This window comes from Chiloscyllium plagiosum, unplaced genomic scaffold (genome assembly GCF_037043375.1).
Source record: "Chiloscyllium plagiosum isolate Xiang-an unplaced genomic scaffold, Cpla_swu_hap1 HiC_scaffold_27, whole genome shotgun sequence".
In the NCBI taxonomy this organism is placed as follows: domain Eukaryota; kingdom Metazoa; phylum Chordata; class Chondrichthyes; order Orectolobiformes; family Hemiscylliidae; genus Chiloscyllium; species Chiloscyllium plagiosum.
The window spans coordinates 36,107,907-36,128,940 of NW_028270165.1; the positions used below are offsets into that span (position 1 = coordinate 36,107,907).

The window sequence follows — 21,034 nt, forward strand, 5'->3', positions numbered from 1 at the left end:
ACAACTCTATGGGGTGAATTTGGCAGAATTATATTTGCAGATACATTCAATTTTGCTCAAAAAGCACAGAATCTGCAGGCAGTCAATCCATGTAATATTTTATAAATTCCTATTTTGGAAATAGAACCAATCTGATTCAAGGTTGGGATACTGGGATAGACTCGAAGCTCACACCTGTAATGCATTGTCTGAGCTAAGATATCACTTTTTTAAAAAAAAAACCTTAAGTCATCTCAAGACTATGACTTAAAAGTAGTTCTGGGATTTACATATCAACGAATTAAAGCTGCAACCCATTCTAAAAGATGAATGGCTTCACAGCACTCTAGGTTTGTTCAATATATCCTATTAGTTGCATGACACTGATTTTTGCAATAAAATATGTGTCTTATGATCCTGCTCCACAGCTATCTGATGAAGGAGCAGCGCTCCGAAAGTTAGTGCTTCCAAAGAAACCAGTTGGACTATAACCTGGTGTTATGAGATTTTTAAGTTTATCCACCCCAGTCCAATCCTGGTATCTCCACATCATATCTCGTGAACACAGCCCACACCTTGGTGCTGCCAGTAAGCTTTACAATGCCGATGAAACGACGCACTCTACACTCCTGAAAAATTTACAATTTCTAACGATACTCATTCACTGCTCCATCTGATATACGACATTGGAAACTTAGTGCAGGAGGCTGGAAGAAATGAGCAGCTTTAAAACAAAAACCTGTTGGAGCTCAAAGCTTTCAAAGTCTGAGCCCAGCAGTAAGTTCAGGTTAACTTTGTGACAGCTCCAGATCACCTCAGCAAAAATGTGTTGAAAAAGTAGCTGCTTTTTAACAGCTCAAGGTCAAAGCACACCCCCCCCACCAACCACTTTCTTTACTGTTGGTCACCATTGACTTGTCCCTTTGTAATTGGATCCTTGGCACAGCCTTAACCCGGAGGAAGTATTGCTTCACTCAGCGATTTCAACCCAGACCCTGTCTCCAAGTAAGTTTCTCCCCCCCCAACTGCCGGGAGGGAAAGAAGTGGGGGGAAGCAGGTGGAGTCAACTACACTGCTGTCGGTCTGGATGCAGCTGGGACGACGGAGTGAATTCTTTGCCACAACAGCAGTTTCCTTCCCTAAAAAGGACGTGACTGAATCAGAATGGGGCTTCCCCCCCACCCCGCCCGATGGTTTCATTGTTAGATTCTGACCTCCAGATTTCTGACCGAATTCCAAATCCGCTGTCTGCTGCGGTGGGATTCAAACCTGGGAGTTCCAGAACTGGGTTGGTAGCCCAGTCCACAATGGCACTCGACAGTCGCTCCTTCAATCCACCTGCGATGGCACGTGAACTCCTTGGTGCCTCCGCAGGGTGGCTGCCCGGGTAAAGCCCTTCCCACATTCAGGACAGCTGAAGGGCCTCTCCCCCGTGTGGACCCGCCGATGCTTCACCAGGGCAGAGGAATCGCTGAAGGCCTTCCCACATTCGGGACAGGGGAATGGCCTCTCCCCAGTGTGGACACGCTTGTGCTTCAGCAGGTCAGAGGAATCGCTGAAGGCCTTCCCACATTCGGGGCAGGGGAATGGTCTCTTCCCCGTGTGAACCCGCTGGTGTTTCAGTAGGGTGGAGGAATCGCTGAAGGCATTCCCGCACTTGGGACAGATGAAGGGCTTCTCCCCCGTGTGGACTCGCTGGTGCGTGCGCAAGTTGCCCATCTGAGTGAATCCCTTCTCACACTCAGGGCAGCAGAAAGGCTTCTCACCTGTGTGGATCCGCTGGTGGATCAGCAGGACCGACGCCTGGGTAAAGCTTTTCCCACACTCGGGGCAGCTGAAGGGCCTCTCTCCTGTGTGGACCCGCTGGTGCTTCAGCAGGGAGGAGGAATTGCTGAAGATCTTGCCGCACTCTGTGCAGGGGAAAGGCCTCTCCTGCGTGTGGACCCACTTGTGGGTCTGCAGGGCAGAGGAATCGTTGAAGGCCTTCCCACACTCGGGGCAGCTGAAAGGCTTCTCCCCAGTGTGGACCCGCTGGTGCGTCCGCAACTTGCCCTCCTGAGTGAATCCCTTCCTGCACTCGGAACAAGGGAATGGCCTCTCCCCAGTGTGGACCCGCCAGTGGGCCAGTAGGGTGGAGGAGGTGCTGAAGGCCTTCCCACACACAGTGCAGGAGAATGGCCTCTCCCCCGTGTGGACCCGCCTGTGGGTCTTCAGGTCAGAAGAATAGCTGAAGTCCTTCCCACAATCGGGGCAGCTGAAGGGCCTCTCCCCAGTGTGGACCCACCGGTGCCTCAGTAGGGCGGAGGAATTGCTGAAGGCCTTCCCACACCTGGGGCAGGTGAATGGCCTCTCTCCGGTGTGACTGCGCCAATGAATCTCCAGGGCAGATGGAGCACGGAAGCCTTTTCCGCAGTCGCCACACTTCCATGATTTCTCCACGGGGTGGGATTCCTCAGGTTTCTCCATGGCCGAAGCTTCAGCTGTACACAAATGCGTGTAGAGCCCCGCCTCACCGTGAATTCCTCTTTCCAGGCTGTACAACTGTTTCTGGCTCCACGCTCAGTGCGCTGCCAACAGTAGGGTCACTCACCCAGTCCCACTGATGCTGAAAATGTACTCAAACAGGAACCAAAAAGCTTTGCTCCTTCTCACAGAATCACAGTCAAACATTGTTGCAGTCAGACATTGACAACAAAGTGAGGACTGTAGTTACTGGACAGTCAGTGCTGGAAAAGCACAGCTGGTCAGACAGCATCTGAGGAGCAGGAGCGTCGACGTTTCAGGCATAAGCCCTTCATCTGTTAATTTTGAAACTTCCGTCCTCAGATCGCCAAATACTCTGTAAAAAGAGATTACAAAAGTCATCAGTGTCAGTCCAGGGTAGAAATTCAAAACAAGTATTTCTACTTTCTTTTCTTTAGTTATTCCACAAAATTGAAAGCACCATCTCGCTCTCTCTTTCTTGGTTCTCACACTAACGTCCCTGGGAAGTGGGGGGAAAGGAGACATCAAAGCATTAACACCGACACCAGAGAGAAACTGTACATATGTTAGTAGAAAGCCAGAGTCATAGAGATACACAGCACAGAAATAGACCCTTCGGTCAATCTCTTCCGTGCCAACCTGATACCCAAAATCAATCTAGTCCCATTTGTCAGTACTTGGCCCATATCCCTCTGAACCCTTCCTACTCAAACACCCATCCAGATGCCAGCATCCACCATTTCCTCTGGCAGCTCATTCCTTACACACATCACATTCTGCATGAAAAAGTTGCCCCTTAGGTCCCTTTTAAATCTTCCCCCCACCTTAAACCTATTACCTTCTGGTTCTGGACTCCCCCATCCCAAGGAAAAGCCCTTGTATATTTACCCTATTCATGCCCCTCATGCTTTTCTTGAAGTCTATAAGGTCACCCCTAAGTCTCTGGCGCGGGAGGGAAAACAGCCCCATCCCATCCCTCCTCACCCGGGTAATTAAGACACATTCCTGAGTTTGCAGAGTCTGCCCCCTCCCTGGAATCACTCCAGTTGCTCCAAGTGAACAGATTTTACCCCCACTCCCTCCCAGGATGAAGAGTTGCCCAGAGGGAGGGAGTTTCACTCTGAAACGGACAGGGCCACTTCCGCGTTATGACGTCATAGATGAAGCGAGGGGGCGGGGAAAGGCCGACAACAACTCCGCGCACTGCGCCTGCGCAGCCCTGCAGTTTGCAATTGGGTAATCCCTTCCTTTCAGAGAATTCCCAGAGTGTGGAAGCAGGCCACTCGGCCCAAGGAGTCCATACCGACCCTCCGAAGGGTAACCCACCTACACCCATCCCCCTAGTGCCCTGACTAATGCACATCCCTGAGCACTATGAGTAATTTAGCTTGGCCAATCCAACCTAACCTGGACAAAGTTAAAAATCAGACACCCAACAGGTTTATTTGGAAGGACTGGTGTTAACAGCGCTGCTCCTTCATCAGGTGGTTGTGGAGAATAAGATCATAAGGCACAGAATTCATGGAAAAACATTACAGTGTCCTGCCACTGAAATGATATCTCGAACAGACCTGGATTAAGTCTTTCATCGTTTAGAATGGGTTGCAGGTATCAATAATATGTAAATCCTAGAACTTCCTAGAACACGTAACGTCAGTTACGTGTGTGCATGCATGCATGAGGGAGAGAAAAAGTCTCTTTCCGTGCTGTATATCTCTATGTCTGTATGATAACAAATGCTTTATTTATGTTGGTGTAAATATTGTTGTAAATCATAGCTGGGTACTAATAGTTAGATGTAAAGGAGAGAGTATCCCTCAAGTAGGCAGCTCATTCTATAAGAATCCTGGGAAATCTCTATTTCTGGTTTACTTCCTAATGAACAAACATTTGGGGGTAGCATGGTGGCTCAGTGGTTAGTACTGCTACCTCACAGCAATAGGGACCTGGGTTTGATTCTGTGTGGAGTTTGCACATTCTCCCCAGGTCTGAGTGGGTTTCCACCGAGTGGTCCTGTTTCCTCCCACAGTCCAAAGTTGCGCAGGTCAGGTGAATTCGTCATGCTAAATTGCCTATAATGTTAGGTGCATTAGATAGGGGTAAATGTAGGGGAATGGGTCTGGGTGGGTTACTCTTTGGAGGGTCAGTGTGGACTTTTTGGGTGGAAGGGCCTGTTTCCATACTATAGGAATCTAATCTAATTAAGCACCTATATATTTAACTTTGTTTCATTTTTCTTGTTTGATTCCATGCTATGACTACACTCTTGTGTCTGATTGGTTTGAGAGACTGGGAGATTGTGGGTTGGGTCTCAATTCACTGAATGTTTTATTGTTCCAGAAGGTGTAAAGGGATGGGGGTGGGGTCAAAGCTTCAGCAGAAATCCAGCAGAGCTGAGAGCAGACCCACATTTTACTCTGTTGGAACAGGAAAATCAACAGAGGACAGAGAAACCAGGACCTGAAATCCGAGCTGACACCAGATTACCCTGTGATCAGTGCTTTCATTAGCACCTCTCACATTCTCTTACTTTCCATTTGACTCCCCCCCCTAAATTTTCAGGATCCAATCCTTGTCATTCTGAAGCCATGTCTCCATTAGGAGTCTCAGATCATAATTATTCTCTTCAATGTGTGCAGTCAATTCATTCGCTTTTGTTACAATGCAGCACACATTCAGACAAACCATTTTTAGTTTCCATTTTTGTGATCTTTAGAATCCAGTTTTGATTGCTGGTATATTTACTCTCCTTGTCCCTTTCTATCATTCTCTGATGTTAATTCTCCAGATCACAACATTGCTCACTGGCCTTGATTTGGATTGGCAGTGCTAAATTGCCCAAAGTGTCCAGGGATGTGCAGGTTCGGTGGGTTAGCCAAGGGAAATGCAGGGTTATAGTTCCATAGTAATAGAAGCAGGAGTAGGCCATTGGCTCATCGAGCCTGCTCTGCCATTCATTAAGCTCATGACTGACCTATCCATCGTCTCAGCTACTCCTACCTCCATTGTCCCAACTCCCCTTAATTCCCCTACCATTGCAAAAACCCATCCAACTGTGTCTTGAATATACTTAATGAAGCTGCCTCTCCTGATTCCTTGGCAGAAAATTCCATAGATTCACTACTCTCCAGGAAAAGCAGTTCCTCCTCATCTCTGTCCTAAATCTACTCTCCCTAATCTTGAGTCCGAGTCTCATCTACCAGCAGAAATGACTGGATAGGGTAGGGCTTCATCCCCACAGTTCAATGAATTCTCATTTTCCAAGATGTATTCACTCATTCAGTTGCTGTCTCACAAATAAAAGATTTAATTGCAACTTCTTCTGTTCCCAGTCAAGGCAAAACATCTTTGAAAGCTGCTCTGAAAGTCCAGTCTTCACAACCACACATCTGCTTTCACCGAAGATGATTAGAGTCATACAGCACAGAAACAGACCCTTCAACCCAACTCATTTGTGCCAACAAGAAATCCTAAATTAATCTAAATCATTTGCCAGCATTTGGCCCATATCCCCCTAAACTCTTCCACTTTATATCCCCATCCAGATGCCTTTGAAATTTTGTAGTAATTGTATCAGACTCCATCATCCTCTTTGAAAACATTGCTCCTCTGGTCCCTTTTAAATCATTCCCTCTCACCGCAAACAAATGCCGTCTAGTTTTGGACTCCCCTAGTCTGGGTACTCACCCTATCCTGCCCCTTATAAACATCTATAAGGTCACCCCTCAACCTCCAATGCTCCACAGAAAATGTTCCTGGCCTATTTAACCTCTTCCTGTGTCTTAAACACTCCAACTCTGGTAACAGCCTTGAAAAACCTTTCTGAACCCTTTCAAAGTTTCACAACATCTTTCCTGTAACAGGGAGACCAGAACTGAACACAGTATTCTAAAAGTGGCCTAAACCAATGTCCTGTACAGCCACTCCATGACCTCCTAAGACTCACTTTCAAGGAACTATGAACCTGCACTCCAAGGTCTCTTTTTGTTTTGCAACACTCCCCTCCACTGTGCCAATCCTACCTGGATTGCTTGACCAAAACGCAATACCTCACATTTCTCTAAATTAAACTCCATCTGCCAGTCCTCAGCCCATTGGCCCATCCGATCAATTCTAATTCACAGCAAACTCTTTTTCCTCTCTTATTCCCTGGAAGCTGAAAATCTCCATCCAACGCAATCTCCCTCCATTCTCACTTTGTTGAACCTAATTCCTGCTGCACCTCATCTTGAAGGGTTTGGTTCATGCTGATTAACAGGTGGCACAAAGGTAGTTCCGTTTTTGACTAAAAGCTTTTCCCTGGCTCAAGGAGACTCTGTCCATGACTTTTTTCAGAGAGGTAATAAACAGGCCGGGTTCCATTCAGTCTGGTTTGAACAGAGATGAAAAGAATTTTGAGAGGCCTTTTGTTTATATGTAAACAGATGTGACTTCAGGCCAAATTGGTCATGTTTTAGAAGTGACTTGTATAAAGAAAGGGGAGTGAGCTGAGCAGTTTTAGTTCAGTCTTGAACTGGCTGCAAGTTCAACAGGGAGCTGTGTGGAAACTCTCTCTCTCTCTCTCTCTCTCTCTCTCAATTTCAACCTATAAGCATGTGTTCCATTTATACTGGTTTTCAAAGGGAGTTGGCTTATTGGGACTGTTGTGTATATTCAGAACAGCATAACTGAGTCTCGTTGGATAGGCTGAGTGTTGTAGGGGTTCTTTATTCTGATCTTTGTGTTTCATTGTGTAGTTTTGAGAATAAACTTTTGTCTGTTTTAAAATCTAGTAGTCAACTGAGCTAACTTACTCCAGATAATTTTCACTGTACACTTACCAAATCAAATTACAAAGTTATGGTCTGGGACTGCCTGCTTAAGAATGTTTTGAGTGGTCTGGCTTAGTCCATAACAGGCCCACACTCTCACTCGGGGAGATACAATTGAAACATACAGAACATTGAAAGGCCTAAACAAAGTGGGCGTTGGGAAGATGTTTCCATTGGTGGGCGAGACCAGGACCTGAAAGAGACTAGAAAAGGGAAGACCTTTTAGTAGGGAGATAAGGAGAAACTTTTCAGCCTGAGAGTGGTGAATCCATGGAATTCACTGCCACATGAGGCTGTGGAGGCCAAGTCACTGGGGATATTTAAGACTGAGATAGATAAGTTCTTGAGTATCAAGGGTTATGGGGAGGAAGTGGGAGAATGGAGTTGAGAAACATATCAGCCACAATTGTGTGGTATGAGCAGACCTGATGGGCTGAATAGCCTACTTTCTGCTCCTGTGTCTTATGGTCTCTTGCTGTCTTGGACGCAGAGTGAGAGAGAATTGGGAGGAGTAGGCCATTTGGTCTTTTGAGCATGCAGCAGCACTGAACAGATCATAACTGGATAAGAATATGCCTACATCTAGGTGGATAGGCTGGGACATTTTTCCACCGAGGGACAGGAAGTTGAGAGGTTACCTATGAAATTTATAAAACCAAGAGGGGTGTCAATGAGGTGAGTGGCTGGTGCTGTTGCCTTCTGGTGGGGGTTTCAAGATTAGGGAGCAAACTTTTAAGGAGAGAGGAGAAAGATTTAAAAAAAGATATGAGGAACACCTTTCTTTTGAAAGAGAGTGGTTTGTGTGTGGAATCAATGTCCTGAGGAAGTGGTGGATATAGGTACAGTAATAACATTTAAAAGACATTTGGATAAGTACATGAGTAGGAAAGGTTCAAAGGGATATGAGCCAAACTACGTGGGACTAGTTTAGTTTATGAATACAGCCAGCATGGACTAGCTGGACTGAAGTGTCTATTTCTGTGCTGTATGATTCTGTAACTGTTCTGTACTGGTCTTAAAACCATTATTTTTGCCTTCCCCCATCACCATCCACTTCTTTGTTGTTCAGAAATCAGATGAACGCAGGCTTGAATATATTCAATGACTGCCTGATCGCAGAAAGCCATCCCAACTTCTGAATTCTTGCTAATGTACCACTCGCCTTGCTGATTGCTTGCTACACTTGTCTGACAACTGGCAGTGACTGGTGTGGAAAGTTGCCAAGACCCCATTGTACATCCACACATCATTCCTGGTGAAGGGCTCGTGTCCACATCACCAACACTCCTGCTCCTCGGATGCTGCCTGACCTGCTGTGCTTTTCCAGCACCACACTTTTCAACTCTAATCTCCAGCATGTGTAGCCCCCACTTTTCCACATCCCAATATATAACCATTTAAACAAATGACCTTTTTTTCTGCATTTTCTTCCACAGCAAAGGCAAAATCATCACATTGTGGTAACGCGTTTGCCAATGGAGACACAGACCTGGACCAACGTGTGCAGAGTCTGTTCCCCCAACCCCCGATTCACCCCATTTCCTTTCAGTTGCTGCAAGTCAACAATTGAAGCTCAGAATTTAGAAAAGAAACGGAAAATAGGGTGAGAAAAGAGAGTTGGAAATGTGTTGCTGGAAAAGCGCAGCAGGTCAGGCAGCATCTAGGGAACAGGAGAATCGACGTGAGAAAAGAGAGTGCCGTACTCACAGATGTTGGACAGAGGAAGGAGGTTGCAATCGAGGGTGAAGTTCAATCTTTATTCAGAGAGAGGAGCAACAACAGCAACTTCCGAAGCTCATGTTCCAACTTCCGCATTCAGACAATAGGGGCGCTCTGATTGGCAGGAGGACCAGTCTCCTTCCGGTCCTCCAGTGCTTCCTATTGGTCCATCAAAAGAAGGGCGCGATCCGCATGCGCGGACACCGAGCAGCTGGCGCAGTTTTTTTTGCTGACACCGAGGAGCATGCGCAGTGCTTGCTGCCACAGAGACGCTGGAGACCCTGGGAGGTGGTATTACTGACAGATTTGAAGTGTCCAATTGCCAATAGGAGAAAAAAAGGCTGGAGCCACTTTCTTTTCCCATCTGTGGCTCGACTTCTTAGCCCTTTTGCATTTGTTTGGCTGCTCAACTTTTGTATATCTCTTCCCCGGGGTTGGGGGTCCTAAAAGAGAGGGCATAGGTTTAGGGTAAATGGGGGAAAATTTGAGGGACTTCGGATTAGAAAGAAAAACAGTGTGAAAGTTAATTGTCCTTAAGAAATACCCTCCCTTACACCCCAACAAAAATAGATTGCTCACAGCCTATTGGATCACTCAGTGGGAAGAATGTTGTGAAACTTGAAAGGGTTGAGAAACGACTTTTTTTTAGATTAGATTACAGTGTGGAAACAGGCCCTTCGGCCCAACAAGTCCACACCGACCCGCCGAAGCGAAACCCACCCCATACCCCCTTACCTAACACTACGGGCAATTTAGCATGGCCAATTCACCTGACCCTGCACATCTTTGGACTGTGGGAGGAAACCGGAGCACCCGGAGGAAGCCCACACAGACACGGGGAGAACGGGCAAACTCCACAGTCAGTCGCCTGAGGCGGGAATTGAACCCGGGTCTCAAGCGCTGTGAGGCAGCAGTGCTAACCACTGTGCCACCGTGCCGCCCACTTATAAGGATGTTGTTAGGTTTGGAGCTCCAGGGAGAGGCTGAATAGGCTGGGACTGTTTTCCCTGTAGTATTGGAGGCTGAGGGGGTAACCTTATAGAGGTTTATAAAATCATGAAGGGCATAGATAATGTAAATAGACAAGGTATTTCCCCTGGGGTGGGGAGGTCCAGAAGTAGAAAACATTAGTTTTAGGGCGAGGGGGGAAAACTTAAAAGTGTCCTATGGGGCAGCTTGTTTCACACAGAGAGTGGTGTGTAAATTGAATGAGCTGCCAGAGGAAGTGGTACAATTACAACATTTAAAAGGTATCTGGATGGGGACATGAACAGGAAGGTTTACAGGGATATGGGCAAAGTGCTGGCAAATGAGACAAGGTTAATTTGGGATATCTGTTCGGTCAGAACCAAAGGCTTTGTTTCTGTGCTCTACAATTCTATGATTCTTTTTCGACATAGTCTGAGCCAATTTCACAAGACTAGGAATAGGCCATTCACCCATTACAGCCTGTCCTCAGCTGTGGCCTAACTGCACATATTTCAATACGAGTTTCTAAAGATGTCTGCAGGTTTTTTATAAAATTAAACATGCTTTAATAATGTTTCTGAATATATCATTTTAGCTATTCTTAATTTTAAAAATAAGCCATTTCCCAGGTAGAGTCATCACCATCCATTCTCTCTCCCTCTTCTTATCGGTTCCTGAATCCTGGCACCAGGCAGACACCAATATCATCTGGCCTCCTGCTGGCAACTGCAGAGAACGGAGACAATCCCTGACCCAATCAGAAGGCTGTCCGGAGGGCAATGACCGTCTCCCAGAATAAAGTGTCCAGTTAAGATCCCCCCACCCACCACCACCACCGTGTCTGCAGCCTGGCGTCCAGCTGAATCTGAGCCAAAGGTTCTCCAGCGTGTGTTTACCCTGGATGATAGCATCCAGAGCCTCCCACCTTCTGTGAGACAAGTGCCACTCTGTCCTCTCCGATGTGTGTTGTGTCACTGCTTAACTGTTTCCAGTGACTGAGCAGAGGTTGATGGCCAAGTTCAGAACCCAAGAGGATAACCTTGGGTGACCCCACTACACTCTACACTCACGGTCTCTCTCAGACACACATAAATCCACCAATGCACACACCCTCTCACAGGCTCATACTCCATCATACACACATGCAAAAACACACACTCACACTACTCTCTCATGCACGCACATACAAGTCCATGGGACGAATTTGCGTTTGCAGTATTATATTTGCAGATAGATTCAATGTGTGCTTTTTGTGGAAAAATCGGCAGGCAGTTAATGAAGGCAATCAATCCATGTAATATTTTATCAACTCATACTTTGGAAATAGAACCAGTCTGATTCAAGATTGGGATACAGACAGACTGAACCTCTCACCCTTCATGCATTGTCTGAGCTGAGATGTCACCTATTTTTATAAAACCTTAAGTCATCTTGAGAACCTGAATTAAAAGTAGTTCTGGGATTTACATATTAAATGAACAGAAACCTGCAACCCATTCGAAAAGATGGAAGACTTAACAGCAATCAAGGTTTGTCCAATATATCCTATCAGTTGCATGAAACTGTGATCTTTTGCTATAAAATCTGTGTCTTCTGATCCTGCTCCACTGCAGTGCTCTGAAAGCTAGTGCTTCCAAATAAACCTGTTGGACTATAACCTGGTGTTGTGAGATTTTATCTTTGTGCACATCAGTCCAACAGTGACATCTCCACAACGTTTCTAGTGATCACAGTCCATACTTCCGCCAGGAAACTTTACAATGCTGATAAAACAACGCAGTACGTGCATTCCTAAAAACTTTACAATTTTTAATGATACTAGCTACTCATTCACTGCTCCATCTGATACATGACATTGGAAACTTAGTGCAGGAGGCTGAAAGAAATGAGCAGCTTTAAAACAAAAACCTCTTGGAGCTCCAAGCTTTCAATGAGAGTCTGAGCCCGGCAGTAAGTTCAGGTAACCTTTATTGCGACCCAACTTTGTTACAGCTTCAGATCCCCCCAGCAAAAAGGTCTAGAAAAAGTATCTTTTTTTAAAAAAACAGCTCAAGCTCAAAGCACACACACTTCTCTCCCCCTCACCCCCACTTTCTTTACTATTTGTCAGCACAGAGTTGTCCTTTTGAAATTGGATCCTTAGTATAGCCATAAACTAGAAGTATTGCCTCATGCACCAATTTAAACCCATACCTTGTCTCCAAGTAAGTTTCTCCCCCCTCATCGGCTGGAGTTGGGGTGGGGAGGGGAAAAGGAGTGCAGAATAGTCATCCAGACTGCTGTGGGTCTGGAGTCACGTGTAAGCCAGCTCGGGTAAAGGATGCACTGGGACAAGTGAGTGAATCCGTTCCCACATCAGCAGTTTCCTTCCCATAAAAGGTTGTGAGTAAATCAGATGGGGGTTCCCCCTCCCCTCCCTGACAATTGTTTCATTGTTAGAAATCTGGAGTTCAGAATCTAACCGAATTCCAATTCCGCCATCAGCCTTGGCAGCTCCCGGAACTGGGTTGATAGTCCAGTCGATAAAGGCACTCAGCCGTCACTGCTTTAAACTCCCTGCGATGGCATGTGAACACTCTGGTGCCTCCGCAGGTGGGAGGAGCGGCTAAAGCTCTTCCCGCACTGATAGCAGGTGAACGGCCTCTCCCCTGTGTGGACCCGCTGGTGCCTCAGCAGGTCAAAGGCCTGGGTAAAGCCCTTCCTGCACTCTGGGCAGCTGAAGGGCCTCTCTCCCGTGTGGACCCGCTGGTGCTTCAGCCTGTCGGAGGAACTGTTGAAGGCCTTCCTGCACTCTGTGCAGGGGAATGGCCTCTCCCCTGTGTGGACCCGCTGGTGGGTCAGCAGGGCGAAGGAATTGCTGAAGCCCTTCCCGCACTCGGTGCAGAGGAACAGCCTCTCCCCAGTGTGGACCTGCCGGTGGGCCAACAGGGTGGATGCCTGGGTAAAGCCCTTCCCGCATGCGGAGCACCTGAAGGGCCGCTCCCCTGTGTGGACCCACCGGTGCCTCAACAGGTCAGAGCAATTGCTGAAGGCCTTCCCACACTCGGAGCAGCTGAAGGGCCTCTCCCTGGTGTGGACCCGCCGGTGCCTCACCAGGTCGGAGGAATTGCTGAAGGCCTTCCCACACTCTCTGCAGGGGAATGGCCTTTCCCCGGTGTGACTGCGACGATGAATCGCCAGAGCAGATGGGAAACGGAAGCCTTTCCCACAGTCGCCACACTTCCACGGTTTCTCCACGGGGCGGGATTCCTCTGGTTTCTCCATGGCCAAAGCTTCAGCTGCACACAACACGTGTAGAGCTCCTCCCCTCTGTGAATTCCTCTTCCCAGGCCTTATAACTGTTTCAGGCTCCACACTCCGTGCACTCCAACAGTAGGGTCTCTCGTCCAGTCCCACTGATGCCGAGAACGGACTGAAACAGGAACCAAAACGTTTTGCTCCTTCTCACAGAATCAGTCAAAAATGGTTGTGGTCCCGATGGATTGAGTGACTGTCAGACATTGACGTTAAAGTGAGGACTGCAGACACTGGAGAGTCAGTATCGAAAAGTGCGGCACTGGAAAAGCACAGCAAGTCAGGCAGCACCTGAGGAGCAGGAGGGTCGACATTTTGGGCATAAGGTCTTCATCTGTTGATTTTGAAACTTCCGTCTTCATATCTTCAAATACTCTGTCAAAAGAGATTACAAAATTCATTACTGTCAGTCCAGAATAAAAATTCAGAACAAGCAATTTGTTTGTGTTGTTATTCCACAAAATTGAAAGCACTATCCCACACTCTCTCTCTCCCGCCCTCCACTCTAACTCATTCTCCTGAAGGTGTTGATTCAGGGTCTTATAGGGGCAGAAAAGCAAAAACGTCAAGACTGACATCTCTGAGTTTTGGATAACTCCACCTGAAATTTAATATCTTTCACTACACTGGGATATTGCTGAGAGTGAGCAGGTCGGATTTTGGGAAGCAAAAAAATGTCAATTCAGGGTGAACCTGCAATGCAGGTTCTTGAAGAACAACCAGACACAAAATGGTTAACATTCCCAGGAAGTGGGGGGGGAAAGCAAAATGAGACATCAAGGCATTGACACCGCCACCAGAGAGAAACTGAACATACAGACATGACAAACTTTTGTGGAAAGCCACAGTCATCGAGATGTACAACACAGAAACAGACACTTCGGTCAAATTCTTCTGTGCCCAACCAGATATCCAAAATTAATCTCGTCCCATTTGCCAGCGCTTTGCCCATATCCCTTTGAACCCTTCCCTTTTCATACACTCATGCTGATGACTTTTAAATGTTGTCATTGTACCAGCCTTCACCACTTCCTTTGGCAGCTCATTCCATACATGCACCATCCTCTGCGTGAAAATGTTGCCCCTTAGGTCTCTTTGCAGTCTCCCTCCCCCTGCCCTCACCTTAAATCTATTACCCTCGAGTTCTGGACTCCCCATCCCAAGGAAAAGACCTCGTCTATTTACCCAATCCATGCCCCTCATGATTTTAAAAAAAGTCTATCAGGTTACTCCTCACACTCTGATGCACTAGGGAAAACAGCAACACCCTATCCTTCCAACCCTCCTTCCCTGGGTAATTAAGACACATATCTGAGTTTACAGAGTCTGCTCCCTCCCTGGGTTCACTCCAGTTGCTACAAGTGAACAAATTACTTCCCCCCCGCACTCCACCCACCGCTTCCCCCCTCCCCCCTCTTCCTGAACAGTTAACAAAAATCCCTTCTCTTCACAGAACCCTCACTGTTCTAACAAGTCCACACCAACCTCCAAATGGCAACCTCACCACACCCATTCCCCTACTCCTATTGCTCTACATTTACCCATTGACTAATACATCTAACCTGCACATCCCTGGGCACTGTGGGTAATTTAGCATCGCCAATCCACCCTAACCTGCACATCCCTGGGGACTATGTGTAATTTGACCTGGCCAATCAAACCTTACCTGGACAAAGTTAAAAATCGCACAACACCAGGTTATCGTCCAATGGGTTTATTTGGAAGCACTAGCATTTGGAGCGCTGCTCCTTCATCAGGTGGCTGTGGAGTGTAAGATCATAAGACACAGAATTTCTGGAAAAGCATTACAGTGTCCTGGCATTGAAATGATATATTGAACAAACCTGGATCGTTACGTCTTTCATCTTTTACAATGGATTACAGATACCATTAATATGCAAATCCCAGAACTTCCTGTAAGGAACCTTCTCAGGATAACTTTATAACAAAAGGAGACACCTCAGCTCAAACAATGCATTAAAGGTGTAAGGTCAGAATTTGTCTGTATCCCAGTCTAGTGTCAGACTGGTTCCATTTCCAATGTGAAATTTACAAAATATTACATATATTAACTGCCTGCAGATTGTGCATTTTTTGAGGAAAATAGAATGCATATGCAAATATCATTCTGCAAACACAAATTCACCCCCATGGACTTGTGCATGTGTGTGCATGAGAGAGAGAAAAAGTATGTTTCCATGCTGTATATCTCTGTGAATTTGACAACAGATACTTCTTTTTCTGATGGTATAAATATTGTTGTAAATCATAGTGGGGACTAATAGCTCGATGTAAGGGTGAGAGAATTCCTCAAATAAGGCACTGTAGGAATCCAGGGAGAATAGTATTTCTGGTTTACGTCCTATTGAACAATATTAAGCAAAAGCACCTACTTATTTCTAATTTTGGTTCACATTTCTTGTTTTATTCCTTGCTATGACTACACTCGGTGTCTGGATGGTTAACAGGCTGGGAGATTGTGGGTCTGGATTGACTTATTGTTCCAGAAGGTGTAAAAAAAAAAAAAGGGGGTCCAAAGCATCAGCAGAAATCCAGGAGGGGTGAGAAATCAGGACCTGAAATCTGAGCTGACACCAGATTACCCTGTGATCAGTGCTTTGATTACCTGTGCACCCTCTATCTTTATCTTGCTTTCCATTTGATCACCTCCTCAATATTGAGGATCCAATCCTTGTCATCCTGGAGCCATATCTCTGAAAGGAGTCCCATATTTTAATTGAAGGAGTTCCCTTCAACGTGTGCAGTCAATTCATTCGCTTTTGCTGCAATGCAGCACACATTCAGACAAACCATTTTTAGTTTCAATTTTTGTGATCTTTAGAATCCAGTTTTGATTGCTGGGACATTTACTCTCCATGTCTTTCTGTCGTTCTCGGATGTTCATTTTTCACATCACTGTATTGCTCACTGGCCTGGATTTGGATTGGCCATGCTAAATTGCCCATAGTGTCCAGAGATGTGCAGGTTAGGTGGGTGAGCCATGGGAAGTGCAGGGTTAGAGTTTCATAGTAATAGAAGCAGGAGTAGGTCATTTGGCCCGTCGAGCCTGCTTCACCATTCATTTAGATCATGACTGATCTCTCCATTGTCCCAGCTTCTCCTCCCTGCATTGTCCCAACTACCCTTAATACCTTTACCATGCAAAAACCCATCTAACTGGGTCCTGAATATACTTAATTAAGCTGCCTTGACTGCTTCCCTGGCAGAGCATTACATAGATTCACGATTCTCTGGGAAAAGCAGCTCTTCCTCATCTCTATCCTAAATCTACTCCAAGTAATCTTGAGGTCTGGTCTCACCTACCAGCAGAAATGACTAGATAGGGAAGGGTTTCATCCCCACAGTGCAATGAAATCCCACTTTCCACCAAAATCTCAGATGTATTCACTCACTCAGGTGCTGTCTCAAATGAAAGATTTCATTGTAACTTCTTCTGCTCCCAGTAAGGACAAAACATCTTTGAATGCTGCTCTGAAAGTCCAGTCTTCACAATGACACTTCTGGTTTCACCAAAGACCCAGAGAGTCATACAGCACAGAAACAGACCCTTCAGTCCAACTCATATGTGCCGCCCAGATATCCTAACTTAATCTTGTCCCATTTACCAGCATTTGGCCCATATACCTCTAAATGCTTCCTATTCTTGTACCCATCCAGATGCCTTTTAAATGCTGTAATTGTATCAGGCTCCACTCCTTCCTGTGACAGCTCATTCAATACATGCACCACCTTCTGCGTGAAACAAGTTGCCCTTCATGTCCCTTTTAAATCATTCCCCTCTCCCCTCAAACATTTGCTCTCTAGTTTTGCATTCACCCTATCCATGCCCCTTATAAATATTTATAAGGTCACCCCTGAGCATCCGATGCTCCAGGAAAATATCCCTGACCGATTCAGCCTCTCTCTGTAGATCAAACCCTCCAACTCTGACAACAGCCTTTCAAGTCTTTTCTGACCCCTTTCGAAGTTTCACACCATCTTTCCTGTAGCAGGGAGACCAGAACTGAATGCAGTATTTTAAAAGTGGCCAAACCGATGTCCTGTACAGCCACAACATGACCTCCCAACTCCGATACTCAATGCTCTGACTAATAAAGGAAAGCATACAAAATGCCTTCTTCACTATTCTGGCTACCTGAGACTGCACTTTCAAGGAACAATGAACCTGCACTCCAAGGTCTCTTTGTTCTGAAACACTCCCTTAACTGTCCTGCCTGGATTACCTTACCAAAATGCAAACATCACATTTCCCGAAATTAATCTCCATCTGCCACTCCCTGGCCCATTGCTCCATCCAATCAATTCTAATTTATAGCAAACTCTCCGTAATTCTTATTCCCTGGAAGTTCAAAATCTCCATCCCACACACTCCCTCCAATCTCACTTTGCTAAACCTAAACCTGCTGGACCTCATCCTGAAGGGTCTGGTTCATGCTGATTAACAGGTCCACACTCAGGGGAATCTAATTGAAACAAACAGAATACTCAATGGCCTGGACGAGTTGATGTTGGGAAGATGTTTCCATTGGAAGGAGAGACTAGCAGCCGAGGGCACAGCCTTAGAGTAGGGGAAGACCTTTCAGAACTGAGATTAGGAGAAATTTCTTTAGCCAGAGAGTGGTGAACTGATGGAATTCATTGCCACAGAAGGCTGTGGAGGCCAGGTAACTCAGGATATTTAACACTGAGACAGAAACAGTTCTTGAGTATCAAGGGGATCGAGGGTTACAGGGAGAAAACAGGAGAATGGGGCTGAGACACTTATCAGCCACGATTGAATGGTATGAGCAGACCCAGTGGGCTGAATGGCTTAATTTCTGCTCTTATGAATAGGAAAGGTTCAGAGATATATATAGGCCAAACAAGGTAGGACTAGTTTAGTTTGTGAATATAGTCAGCATGAAAGCAAGTATCTGTTTCTGTGCTGTACGATTCTGTAACTGTTCTTAAAACCATTTTTTCTGTTCCCTCATAACCATCCACTTCATTGTTGCTCAAAAATCAGATGAACTCAGCCTTGAATATATTCAATGACCCCCTAACCGCAGGAAGGTCCCACCCCACTTCTGAACTCAATTCCTCTTGCTAATACACCACTTGCCCTGCTGACTGCTTAGTGCACCTGTCTGACAACGGGTATTGACTGGCGTAGAAAGACATTGAAACCTCTTTGTACATCCACATAACATTCCTGATGAACGGCTCTCCTGGTCCTCGGATGCTGTCTGACCCGCTGTTCTTTTCCAGGGCAACACTTGTCAACTCTGATCTCCAGCATCTGCACTCCTCACTTTCTCCATATCCCAACATGTCACCATTAAAACAATGCACCTCCTTTCTGCTTTCCACAGCAAAGGCTATATTATCACATTGTGATAATGCATTTGCCATGTATTTGCCAATTGAGACACAGATCTGGACCAACATTTCTACACAAAAAAGTGAGTACTGCAGATGCCGGAGATTAGAGTCGAGAGTGTGATGCTGGAAAAGCACGCAGGTCAGGCAGCATCTGAGGAGCAGGAAAATTCCTGATGAAGGACTTTTGCCCGAAACGTCGATTTTCCTGCTCCTCGGATGCTGCCTGACCTGCTATGCTTTTCCAGCACCACACTGTCGATCAATATTTCTACACTCTGTCCCCTCCCTGAATTCACTCCCTTTCCTTTCAGTTGTTGCAAGTCAACAATTGAACGCCAGAATGAAAAAAAAAGTGGAACAGATGGCGAGAAAAGAGAGAGCTGTACTCACAGTTGTTGGACAGAGGAAGAAAGTTGCAGTTTGGGGTAAAGCTCAATCTTCATTCAGAGAGACAGGAGCAGCACCAGGGGTTTCAGAAGCTCATTATCCAACTTCCGCATTCAGACAATAGCGGTGTTCTGATTGGCAGGAGGACAAGACAACTTCCGGTCCTCCCGAGTTCCCTATTGGTACATCAAAAGTAGGTCATGAGTCGTTTGTGTGTACAACCAGGAGCATGCACAGTCTTTTGCTGACACCAGCGTACATGCGCAGTGCTTGCTGACACCGAGGGGCATGCGCATTATGCTCTTCAGAGATGCTTACGTTCCTGACAGATTTGAAGTGTCCAAATGCTAATCGGAGGAAAAAAAAGTTGAACCACAATTTTTTCCCCCCTGTGGCTCGACATTTGTATATCTTTTGTATATATTTTGTATATCTTTTCCCTCGGTTAGGGGAGTCACAAACTGGAGGGTTAGGTTTAGGGACCAAAGGATGAGAAAAAACGTGAGACATTTAATTTGCCTCAAGAAATGCCAGAACTAGAAGACATTAGTTTTGGGTGATTGGGGAAAGGTTTAAAAGGGACCGAAGGGGTAACTTGTTTCACGCAGAGGATGGTAAATGTATTGAATGAGCAGCGGGAATGGAGGCTGGTACAATTACAACTTTTAAAAGGCATCTGGATGGGTGTACGAATAGGAAAGTTTAAAGGGGTTTGGGCCAAGTGTTGGCAAATAGGAGTAGATTAATTTAGGATATCTGGTCGGCACAGACCAAACTGTTTCATTCCATGCTCCATGACTCTATTTCTTCATAATCAGAACCAATTTGACAATATTAGAATGGGCAACTCACCCCTTACAGCCTGTCCTCAACTGTGGCCAGACTGCACATTTTTCAACGCAAGTTTCAGAAGGATGCCTGCAGCTTTTTTAAAAATAGAATTGAACATGCTGTAATGTTGTTTCTGAGTAGCTATTCTCAATGTTAAAGATCAGCCATTTCTTGTGCACCCCCATCTCCCAGGTAGAGTTATCACCATCTGTCTCTCTCTCCTTAGAAGGGCTTGATACAGCGAACAAAGAGGGATGGAGGCATGAGAAATAATAGGTGGTGGGGAAAGAGAATGGTTGGGGGGGGGGAGGAGCTGAGGGTGGGTGTCAAGAGAGAGAAAATGGACAGGAGGACAGAAAGAGAATGGACAGAGGACAGTGATACTACAAATCCCACCTTTCCCAGAACCACAGTAATCATTTCTCAATATACAAATGGCTAAAGCAGTAGAATCACATAATCCCTGCAGGCCATGCAGCCCATTCACCTCACACTGACCTTCCAAACAGCATCCCACCAGACCAACCCACTTACCATACAACCCTGCAGTTCCCCATGGCTTACGCACCCGAAAATGCATATCCCTGGACACTTCAGCACAGATGATCCACCCTAAACTGCAGATCTTTGGACTGTGGGAGGAAACTGGAGCACCTGGAGGAAACCCACGCAGACACAAGGGGGACAATGTGCCAAAGTCGCCTGAGGCTGGAATCAAACTCAGCACTGTGAGGCAGCAGTACTAACCACTGAGCCACCATGCCACCCAGAGCTTTGATGTTCTGATTTGTTTTCATAGCTTCTGACTTCTCATGCGCCCTCAGCAGAAGCTCTGCCCTCCTGAGATTTGTGGACCACACCCACTGCAGCCTCCCATTCCCACTTCTCCTGTCCTGAGCACGTCGGTTCCTGAACCTTGTGCCAGACAGACACTGATGCCATCTGGCCTCATGCTGCTAACTGCAGAGAAAGACGACAATCACCTGTCAATATTCTGCCCCTTACCCCCAACGCCCCCCCCCTCCCACCACTCAGCCAGTTAGCTCCTCCCCGCTGCCCAATCTCAGATCCCCTTTACCTGTGTGATTCACACTCTCACCCTTCTGACCCTGTCCAATGACCTAATCAGAAGGCTCTGTCCAGAGGGGAATGACCATCTTCTGGAATAAAGTGTCCGG

At 46.3% G+C, this 21,034-nt stretch overlaps 2 protein-coding genes across 2 annotated transcripts; both read right to left on the bottom strand.

Annotated features, from left to right (window-relative positions):
* Positions 1 to 1,146: 1,146 nt before the first annotated feature.
* Positions 1,147 to 19,099, bottom strand: LOC148143603 (uncharacterized). Its single transcript, XM_087974392.1, has 2 exons — positions 19,029 to 19,099; positions 1,147 to 2,818 (listed from the first exon to the last, which is right to left on the bottom strand). Exon 2 carries the CDS (start codon positions 2,443 to 2,445, stop codon positions 1,309 to 1,311), a length of 1,137 nt encoding a protein of 378 aa, XP_087830518.1. The 5' UTR covers positions 2,446 to 2,818; positions 19,029 to 19,099; the 3' UTR covers positions 1,147 to 1,308.
* LOC148143604 (uncharacterized) lies at positions 11,920 to 19,148 on the bottom strand. The gene is made up of 3 exons (XM_087974395.1): positions 19,029 to 19,148; positions 14,923 to 15,017; positions 11,920 to 13,631 (listed from the first exon to the last, which is right to left on the bottom strand). The coding sequence occupies exon 3, from the start codon at positions 13,224 to 13,226 to the stop codon at positions 12,510 to 12,512; it is 717 nt and encodes a 238-aa protein (XP_087830521.1). The 5' UTR covers positions 13,227 to 13,631; positions 14,923 to 15,017; positions 19,029 to 19,148; the 3' UTR covers positions 11,920 to 12,509.
* Positions 19,149 to 21,034: the final 1,886 nt, after the last annotated feature.

What these genes read in the sequence shown, in the direction of transcription:
- LOC148143604 (XM_087974395.1), bottom strand. Translation starts at nt 13,226, where the DNA reads ATGGAGAAACCAGAGGAATCCCGCCCCGTGGAGAAACCGTGGAAGTGT.
- LOC148143603 (XM_087974392.1), bottom strand. Translation starts at nt 2,445, where the DNA reads ATGGAGAAACCTGAGGAATCCCACCCCGTGGAGAAATCATGGAAGTGT.